Here is a 13310-nt window from a genome sequence, read left to right as displayed (position 1 = left end):
ACATAAACATGCCCTTAAACTTGACCTCAGCTGATAAATATGCCTCCAACATTTGGTGTGCACAAGTAGACACCTGAATTTGTCTTTCACTTTATCAGTTGACTCCAACTTACAAAATGATAGTTGAGAAACCTCTAAAATTTATGTGTCGCATCGGTCTTGGCTATTGCTAAAGCATTTATGTTTATGTGTTGTTTTATATAAGTTGAGATGTCTACTTCAAGACACACCCAAAGTTGGAGGACATCTTGCAAATTTTAGGCAAATTTGAGGGCCTATTTATGTATTATGCCAAAAATATATTTATGCAACTGTATTACTTAAAAGACAGTTAATCAAACTGATATAAATTTAATCAAACTGATCAAGTTTTCTACATCCAAGGAGATCAATTATTGATATCACCACATGCATATCAAATCTTATCTATATGACTGGAACTAACTTGCCTAGTAATAGTAGGTGCCGCGAGAGGATTTTCATTAATCCTAATCAAAGACGTATCAATTTAAATGTCTTAATTTGATTTGACAAGAATTTTAAGGAATAAAAGAGACTTTTGATTCTTGTGATTCTAAATTAAATATGTTTGTAATGTACTAATATGCTCTTTAGTTAACATTTGGCCATAAATGTTAGATCAAATTTTGAATATCTTCAAATATCTGTTTGGCCATATATTTTAAATCAAAGACAGATTTTCAAACTAGTTTTTGAATTTTTGAGATTTTCATGCACAAAACTTCAAATTTTTTCCAAGTAAAATGCATGTCCACACACACCTTCAAGTTCCAAAAATCACAACTTCAAAACCTCAAATTTTCAAGTTTCAACTTCATAATCTATGGTCAAACGGAAGCTAATCAACTTACTAAATATATAAAGAAACATTCTTTTTGGACAGACCAAAAAGGAAAGTAAGACACCTAATTTTGGACTGAGGGATTAATATTTAATGAGCAATACAATATTCTGAGTGCATATGTTATAGTGAAAAATTAGATGCATAATACACAAAGGCGTCGTTTGGCACACGATATTAGCAGGGATATCCCAGCACTAACTGTGAGATTAATTTTGTACCATGTTTGGTAGAAGGTATAAATTTATTTCTAAGATAAATTTATACCTTGTACCAAACAAAGTATAAAATGCATCCCAAACTCAAAATGGGATATCCCATCTTATCCCATTAATGCTGGGATTATTTTATCCCATCTCTTAGATGGGATAAATTAGTCCCAAAAGATGGGATAAATTAGTTCCAGGATTATAATCCTGAGTAATTTTGTCTACGTAACAAACGACCACAAAGTATCCAAGAGGGCATTGGCCTGGAATAGACGACAGAAGAGAATTAATGTATAATTGTGTATTCAGTGTAAGAATGATATTACACTGGTCAAGTGACATAAATAAACAATCAGACAAGCTTTTTTTTTAACCCCCCCCCCCCCCCCTTTCGTGAGCTCCCCTTTTTTCTCCCTTGGTAACTTGAACCCATAACCTTTGGATTGGAGGTGAAGGGTGTTTAGCATCTGAGCAATCCTTTTATCAAGCAATCCTCACAAAGTCGTAAACTGGTTCAACCTCTGAAAGTAGAAGACCTATGCTTCAACAAGCGTTTGAAAGGAAACAAAGAAGGCCGATAAGATTTCCTACGTTTCATATTCCCTGCAAAAGATGGATGGAAGCGTTAAACATATGCTTTTCACCCGAGGCAGAAACTAAAAGGAAAATTCATCATCAGAAAACAAGATAAATTTGGAGAACCAACTTTGGACCATGGCATGGCATCAAATGCAAATGGTAACCAATAAACACTAACAGGCGACCCAGAGATCAGAGGTGGAGCCAGGATTTGAAATTTATGGATTCTTAACTTGCCACTGAACTGATAGCTCATATGCAATGAAATATTTATACCTATGTAATGATTTTCCTAATATAAATACAGGGTTTAATCAAAAGCTACTGGACTCAACATATGATGACACTAGCAAGAAAAAAAACTTTGGCAACTGAGACCATGAAGATAGAGGGAAAAGGAGAAATCGATGGTTATCTGAATGTTATATCAGTGAACAAATCTTCCATGAAGATGACGACTATTCTGGCCACTTCAGGAAGCAAAGTTGAAAATCGCTCACAAACACAGTAATAGATTTATACCTGACAAAGATCCACCACGGATCTGATAACTTATTCCAGCATTATCGCCAGTGTGTTTCAGCTCTTTCTCCATAACATCTTTGCTTGGCACCTTCTCAACAACTAAATACTCATTCTCCACTTCCATTGGATGGCTATGCTCATTGTTGGATGATCCATCAGGTAAGATAGTAGAATTCATCTCCCTAAATTGTTCTTTCTCCATTAGGTTGTCATTAACTCGCTCCTCAATCAAGACTACACCATCTGCACCATTTTGACCATGGAAATCTGTCGCATCCTTTGAGAGCGTAAAAACATCCGCCAAGGAAGAATTAGCAGAGAGAGTGACTTTAGAATCTGTTCTGCAAGTGTGGTTTGCTGCACTCTTTGGCAAGACAGCATATCCATCACCACTAGCTGAACAAGTTCCAGGTTGATTATCACGTAATTTGTTCTCGTCAGAAGTATCTTGCACGTTAAACTTCTTTGTAATTTCCATTTCATCGTCAATATCTCTTCTGCAGGTGTGGATTGTCGCACCATCTAGCAAGACGGCATTTTCTTCACAACTAACTGAACTAGTTTCTGTTTGTAAATCATGCATTTTGGTCCCAGATGTTTCTTTTATGTCCAATTTCACTGTAGATTGTATATCCTCATTATCAATCCTATGGTTCTCCTTTTCTTTTTCCAAATTACCAGCATCATTTAGAGGAGCAATGGACAAATATGGCACCCTAACTTCTTCAGAAACAGAACCTTGTTGGATTTTATGCGGATCATCTTCTACAGTTGAGCATTCTTCAGGCAGAAAATCAACACCACATGGTTGTTGTGATACCCTCGAACTTGGAAGAGCAATAGTATCCATAGGCACCTGCTCCGACACTGTCGAAGATATCAAATCTTTAATCTGGAGTCCATGTGCAGGCAGGTTATTCACAATGGAACTAAACTCAATGCGTTTCACAGGTTTTGATAAATTGTTGGAGACAGAAAAAGATTTTTTGATGTCGTCTAACAGCAAATCTCCCTCACCACTAGAGATAGGATCCCACTTAAGCCAATCATCAAATTCAGGTTCCTTGATGCCTGATGTTATTGGTTCAACCTTAATTGTGTCCTTGTGGTAACACTTTTTCCTCAACGCGTTTGTTATAACAGTCCTGCCAAAGGGATAGAAACTTCAAAATCCATCATGCAAAAGTGCAAGTAACATAAAAAATTAAGTAATTTCTGTAAGTTACCTACAATTTTTGGAAAGCGCTGCTTTAGCACGTTCCAGTTGGAGACCAAGCAAAGATGCCAAATTCGCTACATCATAAGGCCCTCTAAGTTCTGTTACAGAAGGAGCAGCACTGGAGAAAAGAAGATTCTTTCCTCGAGTCCAATCCACCAGCAACTGCATATTTAGCAATTAGATCAGATTAGGTTTGACGCATTCTAGACACCAAAGATAGTAAGAAAATATAAATCATAACTCTTAAATTAGGCTGAATATGTTAATATAAATCATAACTCTTAAACTGTGATTCTTGTTAAGAAGCTTTGCTAATTGCTCATGTAAACATAGCATGCAAGTAAGAACTTTTTACTGGATCTTGAGGTTTATGGTCTGCTGTAGCATTTAACAGTATTTTCCTACATTTTGCTTTCTATGATTTACTGACAGTCGATGTCTTTGATATACACTTAACTTGTAGAATATGCAATGTGCTTCCTACATTTTCATTGTTTTTGGGTCGTGGCCAGGATAGCAAAATTCTATTGCCCTGGTATCATGTTCAAATCCATGCACAACATAGAATAAAGTCAGAATGTGTGCGGTATTCAGTATCTAGAAATCTAAGAAGAAAGCCTCATAAAAATCTAAGAATGCCAACTGCCTTTACATCCAACCAAACCCAAAACAAGAAGGCCACACAAAAAGGATTACGTATACTACAAAGTACAAGACTTCCATTTTTACTGAGCGAATTGTCCAGATAATAAAGGTTTCTTATGCGATTAGGTACATAAGATGAAGTGAATAGAAGCAAGAATGAGAATATAAATTCGGGTTCACTATAGATAAGGCAAAATAGAAGCTGTGATGCAAACTACCAAAACTTCAAAAGCCATTTTTTATAGGTAAAGATTTTATTATAATGGTACCAAGATGGTACAGAAAAGAGTACATGGCCTGACAACTACTCTGTTAGCACCCCTTTAGTCTACCAACGATTTACACATGGAAAGTTTAAAGAAATTAGGAAGTAGATTATTTCAGTTTGTAGCAGTTGATTGCAGTAAAGAGGTTATTCCTCCACTTTCTCTTTTCAGTTTTTAGTAGGAAGTTATTTCCTTATTATTAGCTATGTTGCGCGGACTCTCCAAAAATGCTGCCGCACCCCCGTCGGATTCTCCAAAAATACACTATTTTTGGAGTATCCGACACGCACCCATCGGCATTTTTGAAGAGTCCGAGCAACATATATTATTAGGTAGGTGGTTAATACACCAATATATTTAAATGTACCTGAATTCAAGGGAAGTTATGCACAAAATTATTCCAGTTTTTGAGTACTTAAACTCAAGAGATCGCAGGTTCTCTCTTAACGAACCAGCATCATAGGTCGGAAAAAGAAATCATCTTCTCTTAACTCTCTCTATGTTAACTCTAATTCTATCTTACATCGTCCCGTAACTCAATCCATAACCGGGGACCGTAGCATACTCTTACACCAACCATCACATATTTTACCCCTGTAAGTATGGAAAATCCATTTTTTTAATTTGGTCACTTCCTATATAAGAAAGAACCCGTGGACTACTAATTTATCTTCATTAATGAAAAAACAAAGGCGAACTCTAAATGGATAAGGATTCACATGGCCAACTGCAAGTAGAGCTTCGAATTGAAGCTTACTTGTTGTAAGGGTAAAAGGAAAAAGAAAGGGCAAACGTAGACCAATTAGGCTTGATAACTCTAAAATGTATCAGAGAACCATAGTTAGAGGTCATCATTGTAGAAAACTGTTTTACGTATTGTCAAGAGGATTTTATCCCTTCACTTAAGCCCACACTATACCAACTACTAAAAACCAAATAGAAAGGAATAAAACCAGAATTTCCCGGACTCACCTTAGCATTAGATATAATTTGCCTCCTCATTTGGGCATCCGAGATAAGACTGGAGTAAGTAATCTCAAAATGCACTCCACGCTGCAGTAAAAAAAAAAAAAAATCAAAGCTGCCAATCATCCAGAAAACCATAAACAACTTAAACATGGTTCAGCTAACTTCGAGAATACACCATCTCTGGTGCGACTCACTTCTTCCTCCATATTAAGAAATTTCTTCAATGCATTAGTTTCAGTTAGAAAGTTACGATTTACCCATCTTAATGGTTAAGATTTATGCATACCAAAAGCCCTGGACAGAAATGAAACCCATCTATGTTTGAAGGGAATCAAATGACAGTCAAATGAACATAGATATCTCTTTCCAAGGAATTTTATTTGCAATAATGACAATTCATCAGCATATAGCTCCTTCCCTATCCCATAACAAAGTAAATATTTATTAAGTATGGAGATCTACTTGCTTGCATGAGCATTTATTCTGTTGCAAGACTTAATAATCAAATATTGCATGCTAAATTAAGAAACCCTCTGCTATTGGTTTACCTCAGTAAGATTAACCACCTTATGCATATGTACCGACCAAAAGAGGAAATAATATCACAAGTACACCTCAGTCCTAAGCAAGTTAGGGTCAGCTACCAGAGGAAATAACATGAGAAAAAAAAAATCAGAAAGGAGCATGTAGATAATTATTAGTATTAAGGGGCATATTTTGGATTATATGTGTATGAGAAGTTTCCTATTACAGGTCATCAGAATAAGATCAAGGGAATGACTTTCTTCTTTTATTCCTAAATAGGTATAAGCTCAAGGGAAAGATTTTCACCCAAATAACTTTTTCTCCAACAAAAGTAAGCATTCCTCTTTTCAATTTTACTTTCTATTTCACTTAATAGTATTCTCTTTTAGGAGAACACGCTAATATTCTTTACAACCGAAATTTAGTGGAAATCAAAAATATATTGAGAACCCAAATATTTAGCAGTTCCTTTGTCCATATGTATATATTAAAGATGACTGCTTCATTCTAATCAGAGCTCCAACGATTCAAACATATATTATTTGGAGAATCTTTCTTCAAAAGCCTCACGCCCTTGAAAGTGACCCACCATAACTCAATAGTCTGACTCATGCAGACTTCTTTTTTCAATTTATCAATAGTTTATGAATATGAGTATTACATTGATAAAGGGCACACCTGAATTGCAGCTTTAACCATGGATTGCTTCAACCTAAATGGCAACTTATCAGAGAAATCAATAGCAATTATGTCCACCTAAAAATGAAAAGAAGAAGGTAAACACACAGAAAAATATGAGACATGCATAAACACATCTAAAGTCTCCAAGGAAATATAGACAGATAATAGAGACAAAAATGAAATGTTAAAATATCCAATTCAACAAAATAAACATTTGACTCATCTCAACCCAAAACATTTAGCTATTGAAATAAAAGATGTGGTCCATTAGTTAAGACAATGCGCAGCTTCTAGTGCATTGTGTACAATGAAATCATGCAGTTTTAACTAGGGCTGCTCACGGTTTTGGTTAAAACCAAAACCAAACCGAAAATTTAACCAAACCGAATAAAAAAACCGACATTTGGTTTGATTTGGTTTTAAATTTTAAAAACCGATAATATTTGGTTTGGTTATGGTTCTATTAAAAAATAACCGAATAAATAACCGAACCAAACCGATAAATTATATACATAAATTTTATAATTATTTATATGTATAATATTAGTTTTTCATAAATAATTATAAATATTTTATACCTTTTAATCATTAATTTGATTTTGGTTCTACTTATCATGTTTTTAAGAATATGTCCAAGCCCATGTCTTTAAGTCCTTTAACTCTTTTAAGTGTTAAGTGTAAACCTACTAACAGAAGCTCACGTTAGAGTCTAATGTCTATAACTTAAATTTTTAGCCTTTCTTTGTCAGCCATTTGATTTTAGGTTGTTTCTTTTTTTTTTTTTTTCGAATTTATACCTTTCTTTTTTCTTGTCTGAATGGGTCCTAAACTTCTAATATTTTTCATATGAAAAGGACAAAGGTTGTAGATTTGGAGGTTCCTATAGAAGATACTTCAGTAACATCAGCATTTGCTGCAACTCAAGCACATGGTAATGCCCTAATACTTCTTCCGTGGGTAATCCTCCTAAAAAGCAGAAAAGAACAACTCATATAGTCGAGACCCTAGCCTTGGGGATAATGATAGAAAAACATCGAGGTTTGGGATCATTACACAAAGTTTTTTTAATAAAATGGGAGAGCGAGGGCAAAATGCAAGTACGCCCCCAAAGTTTGGGATCATTACACAAAGTTTTTTTTATTTCATATATTTTCATTTTAATTTTAGGTAGTCTTTATGTTTAATTAATATGTATGTTTGTAACAACAACTAAAAGCTCCTATGCTCTACTTTATTTCCGGATATGTGTATTAAGATGACAAAAATGGTGCAGCTTCTAGGTACTAAGTTTTTAGCTCTATATGTAATAGTTTAGCGACTTTGGATAACTTGAGTACTACAAATCACTAATAGTGAAAATGTTTCTATAATGTATGTTCCACCTTAAACTATAAATAAAAGTTATCGTTTGAACAAAAAAAAAAAAACACACGTCTTTTTCAACTTATTAATGTTTTACTCAGTCTCATGGCTGCTAGTCATAAACCGAAGAATCGAACCAAACCGATAATAACCAAACCGTTGGTTATTATTTTATTTGGTTTGGTTATGGTTTTAGACATTTAAAAACCGACTAAATTGGTTTGGTTATGGTTTTAATCAATAACGACCCAAACCGAACCATGAACACCCCTAGTTTTAACCCATCATTAAAAAAAAAAAAAATCACCAGTATCATCCTTTTTTTCCTCATAGCTGCTTGTACCAGTGCCAGATTTACTATGTTCTGTAGTCTGTACAATGTTTTCGACTCAAACTTAATATGAATAGTTGAATTTAATCAAAAACTATCTAGTTATGCTACTCCCCACCTATTATCACAAACTGGTGGTAAAAGTCAGTGCTACCATCAATTAAAATGTTGAATCCGTCTCTAACTCACCCTTTATTGAACCACCATATACTCCATGAATTTCAGGGAGGAAAAAGTAGTGTCCCTATTATTCATGGCAAGCTGCTTAATGTGCAGTGCGAAATGTAATGTGCAGTTCTAACCCATGATGATAAAAGATCACCAGCATTGCCCCTTTTACTCCGTTCTACAATGTGGGCAATGGATGCATCAGCATTGACTGCCTTTACAGCCTGTTTGGTCAAGCTTCTAAAATCAGCTTATAAGTACTCCCTCCGTCCCAACTCCCATATTAGTTGTCATGTTTCCCTTCTCGAGAGTCAATTTGACTAATCTTCATAGCTACATCGGATTTGATTAATTCAATATTTTAAAATAACAATTTAGATATTCAAAAACTACACAAAAAAGTACTATGAGTTGCAATTCCTCTCATATCTATATGGTCAAAAAAAATTAGCTTAAAGTATTATTCAAAGTTAATCTAGTTTGACTTTCGAAAAATGACAGAGGGAGTACTTTTGAGGAAGAAGCTACTCTTTTCAACTTCTCAAAAACAGCCTCTGCTTCAACTGAAAAGCACCTTTTCTTCTCCTAAAAACAGGCTGAACAACTCAACTTTGACAAAGAAAACTTTCTCCGGAAAACAAAAAACATGTTTGAACTTAGAAAAGCTTGGCCAAACAGGCTATTAGTTCCAACAACATATATACACCTCTAACTCATACTTAAATTCCTTGAATATTCAATGCTTCATTTCAGCACAAATAGTGAAATTCTAATTATTCAACGAACCTCGGAATAATTAAAGAAAAGAAAAAGTCCAACTTTTGAGATCCAAATTGCATGTCCAAACAAAATTTCAACTTCAAATCAACCCGATTTCAAACCAACGGCCAAACGGACCTTAAATGAGCTAAACATTCCATGAATATTCAATGCTTCATCTCAGCAAATATAGGGAAATTCTTAGACCCTGTTTGGCCATGGATATTTTTCACTGGAAATCTGTTTGGACATAGAGTTGTTACAATTCTCAATTTTCCCAAAAAAACTCTAATAAGTTGTTTTCACAATTTTCACTCCAAATCACTCATAAAAATTCAAAAACAACTCCAATTTATATTCATGTCCAAACACAACTCCAATTTCCAAATACCATTTCCGACTTGAAAACTAATACTCCCTCCGTTCCAATTTAAGTGTCTTACCTTCCTTTTATAGTCCCAAAAGAGTACATCTTTCTATATTTAGTAAGTTAACAACTCAAACATCCTTCATGGCAAGTTTATAATCACAAGATTCAAAGGACATTTTAGTACATTACACACATCTTTAATTTAAAACCACAAGATTAAAAAGTCTCCCTATATTTCGTAAACACTGTGTCCAATCAAACTAAGACACTTAAATTGGGACGGATGGAGTAGATTCTAAACATGTAAAAAAAAAAAATTCAAAAAAAATATTAAAGATTCTATATCCAAATTCACACCAAACATTAGTTAGTCAGAACCATCATACTCCGAATCAAGCCAACAACAAAAACAACATACCCAGTAGAATCCCACAATGTGAGGTCTGGGGAGGGTATTGCGTAGGCAGACCTTACCCCCACCTTGAAAGGTAGAGAGGCTGTTTCCGAAAGACCCTCGGCTCAATAGAGGGCAAGACAAAAAGGTTAGATAAGGACAACAATATCAAAACAATATATAACAAGAAAGGAGCAATAGCTACCATAGATAAATTCAAGCCAAACAAAACAAATTGAAACAGAAGGAATATTCAACGAACCTCGGAAACCTGGCAAGCTTGTTCAAAAGCATTCTGATTAAGTGGTCTCACAGCAACAATATCATAACTCTTCAAAATCGGATTCCCACTATTAAGCGCCGAAGCCTGAGCCGAACTATCAACGACAACAGTCAATCGTGTATACTGACGAAAAGGCGAGGAAACGACGACGTTTAAGAGTTTTCGACGAAACTCTACGGTTGATGAAAGTGAAGGTGAGAGTGTGAGAATTGAGGAGAGTGGGAATAAAGGGATGTTACAACGGTCTGATTCGGACATTACGCCTTTGAATGTACGGTTGTATGCTATACCGGTGTAACCGAGTTCCATTGCTTTGATTATGAGCTTGAGTCGTGTGGTTTTTAAGGTTTTTTTGTCGGTGATTGTGATGTTTCTGTCGGATTCGTAGTATGGTATGTTAAGGTCGAAGAAACCCATTATTGAATTTTGTGTCTCAGAAAATTTGGCAGAGACGATTAGAGAAGAAAGGGTTTAAGTGGTTTTGGGTATAGCTATGAAGAAATTGCACGGTTTGCCCTTCAAACGGGCTAGTCTTTAGGAAAAATAATTATGGAAAAGGTCATATTTATTCCTTATTGTCGAAAATAAGCTATATTTATCCTCAGGCCTATTTAAAAGTGATATTTACTCTTCACCCGTTAAAACTAGCTAATTTACCCCTCACCCGTTAAAACTTTATTTTCAACTTTAAAAAGCCATGTATCATGATTTTATTGAACGAAAAAATTAAACCAGCCACAATTTTTAACCCTAAACCGGTACGACCCACTTTTTGTATACCCTTTGCAACTACAAAATATAGCTTCCCTAACAATTTTATGTACAGTTTTCATTGTTTTCTTGCATTCTCAAATTATTTTTTCTTTTAAGTATATTGTAAAACTAGTGAATTAGCCCGTGGCTCGCACGGTCATAAGACACTTACTATTTAAGAAATGATAAATTTTATAAATTTAATTGATATAAAAAGATTTCATATATCTACTTACAAATTTAATTCTATAAGTTGATCATATAAGAATATAAATATTATAAATAATTTTCAATTTTCATACTTCAAGCACCATATATATTATAAGCTGTAATATTTCAAACTTCTATAAATGAGTTAATTAACATATTGAAAGTCGATTTTCAAAAACTAACCAATTAGTTTTTTTTTTTTTTTTAATTTCTAAAAAATGAAAAGAACTTGACTAATTATAATAGAATTGTTAACTCTAATGTAATTTCGCTGAGAAAAAGAACATGATAATTCAATATAGGATGGGGAGGAGAGTCAATTTTTTGTGCGGACTTCCCTTCAAAGGCACTAGTTTTTAATTTTTGTCCCTCAAATTGCTGGTCTTTAATTTTTGTCCTTAGCTTAAAAAGGTGGCCGAAAATACTCCTAGGTTTTGGGTTCGAACCCCGGTTTAGTCAATAAAATTAAAAAAAATTGCAATGCAAGGCTTCGCGCAAAGTCTACCTAATGCGGCAGACTTTGCCTTAAGGCATAGCTAAAGTCTGCCTTATGCGGCAGATTTTGCCTTAAGGCATAACTAAAAGTCTGCTTTATAAGGCAAAGTCTGTCGTATCCGACAGACTTTTAGTTATGCCTTAAGACAAAGTCTGCCGCATTAGGCAGACTTTGCGCGCAGCCTTGCATTGCAATTTTTTTTTAATTTTATTGACTAAACCGGGGTTCGAACCCAGAACCTCGGGGTATTTTAGGCGAAGGACAAAAATTAAAGACTAGCAATTTGAGGGGCTAAAATTAAAGACCTCCCTAAAGAAGGGCAATCGTGCAAATTGCCCACCATCTTTTAGGAGCTCTTAACGAACTATAGCTACCTTTTACCTATTTACATTTCATAGAGTAGTTTTTAGGACAATTCACGTATATTTGAATGTATTTGAATACACTGTTCAGTCATATACATATGTATATAAATTAAACAAACAACACATAAAATAAAAAATTCAATTAATTTGGCAAACATAGAGTCATAATTGCAGTAAAGACATATACAGTTAAATACATGATTGTATATAAATGTATATAATTGCAGTACAGACAAATACAGTCAAAATATGTATTCAGCCATATACATATGTATGTAAATACACATACATATGTATTCAACCACTGCAGTACGTTACCCAAAACAATGATTCAAATACACCTGCATATAACTCCTTCAAAGAAAATATACATTCATATACATATATTTTTTTTATGTATTTGACTGTATCAGAAATTGATACTAATGAGTTATATCAAACTAAACACACAAAAATTCAATACGATATAGCTTAACTCAATATACATAGTGTATAAAAAAACTACATCATTTAAGGATACAAGACACTCCAAAATACAACTACATATAACTCATTCAAAACCAAATACATTCAAATACATATATACAACTGCATATAATTACGAAATGAAAATTGAAAATTGAAAATTCACTGTAGCTACAAAAAGTAATTAAATTAAATAGTAGTTATTAACCATAAATACCTCTTAGAGTTAGCTATGTCATGTAAAATTTCAAAAAAAAAATTAGCTCACTATGTTGGCAAGACTTTGTGTTATCCATACATGTGAAACCATACTATGGAGTACAATACATTAGGTATTCTCTTTGGACCTTGTGGAAAAAAATATGACTCTCTATTATCCTTATTTAATATTACTCTTCATTGTCCTTCACAACTCTTTATTGTTACCTCTATTACCATAATAAATAAATTATTATCGGACGAGGGGAGATGAGCCAAAAATGAAGAAAAAACTAAGAACAATGAAAAAAAAAAAAGTACCTTAGCCCGGAGTATAAAATGTGTCACATCACTTGTTGAGAGAGTCCGCAACCTAAATAATCCCAAAAGTGGGATTTTCATCCAAAATAACCCACAAAATTAGTGCGCAAAAGGACTTAACTGTGACGGTCACCGTTAAGTCCTATTGCGCACTAATTTTGTGCGCAGAAGGTACTGTTTTATTTTCCCCCACTTTGTATAATTTCAAAGTTTTGAAATTTACGTTTTTTCCAAACTAACCAAAGATTAGTCATGTCTCAAAACTCTGGAATATTAATACTTTATATAAAACCTGATATCTTTTTTTGCTACCAATAATGTAGGCTCAATACATCAAGTATACCTAAACGTTTGG

General features: G+C 34.1%; 1 protein-coding gene across 1 annotated transcript; it reads right to left on the bottom strand.

Annotated features, from left to right (window-relative positions):
• Positions 1-1315: 1315 nt before the first annotated feature.
• On the bottom strand, positions 1316-10597 carry LOC132050373 (protein GAMETOPHYTE DEFECTIVE 1). The gene is made up of 6 exons (XM_059441608.1): positions 10127-10597; positions 6478-6555; positions 5278-5358; positions 3402-3556; positions 2173-3320; positions 1316-1674 (listed from the first exon to the last, which is right to left on the bottom strand). Exons 1-6 carry the CDS (start codon positions 10562-10564, stop codon positions 1586-1588), a joined length of 1989 nt encoding a protein of 662 aa, XP_059297591.1. The 5' UTR covers positions 10565-10597; the 3' UTR covers positions 1316-1585.
• Between the last annotated feature and the right edge of the window lie 2713 nt (positions 10598-13310).

Source organism: Lycium ferocissimum, chromosome 3 (assembly GCF_029784015.1).
Source record: "Lycium ferocissimum isolate CSIRO_LF1 chromosome 3, AGI_CSIRO_Lferr_CH_V1, whole genome shotgun sequence".
Taxonomy (NCBI): Eukaryota; Viridiplantae; Streptophyta; class Magnoliopsida; order Solanales; family Solanaceae; genus Lycium; species Lycium ferocissimum.
This window is presented reverse-complemented; position numbering and strand designations above follow the sequence as displayed.

Excerpts from the sequence above, each read along its gene's own strand:
- LOC132050373 (XM_059441608.1), bottom strand. The coding sequence starts at position 10,564 with ATGGGTTTCTTCGACCTTAACATACCATACTACGAATCCGACAGAAAC. Across the intron at positions 5,359-6,477 it reads TGGTTAAAGCTGCAATTCAG|CGTGGAGTGCATTTTGAGAT; the intron begins GTGTGCCCTTTA and ends TTTTTACTGCAG. Across the intron at positions 3,321-3,401 it reads GCGCTTTCCAAAAATTGTAG|GACTGTTATAACAAACGCGT; the intron begins GTAACTTACAGA and ends TCCCTTTGGCAG.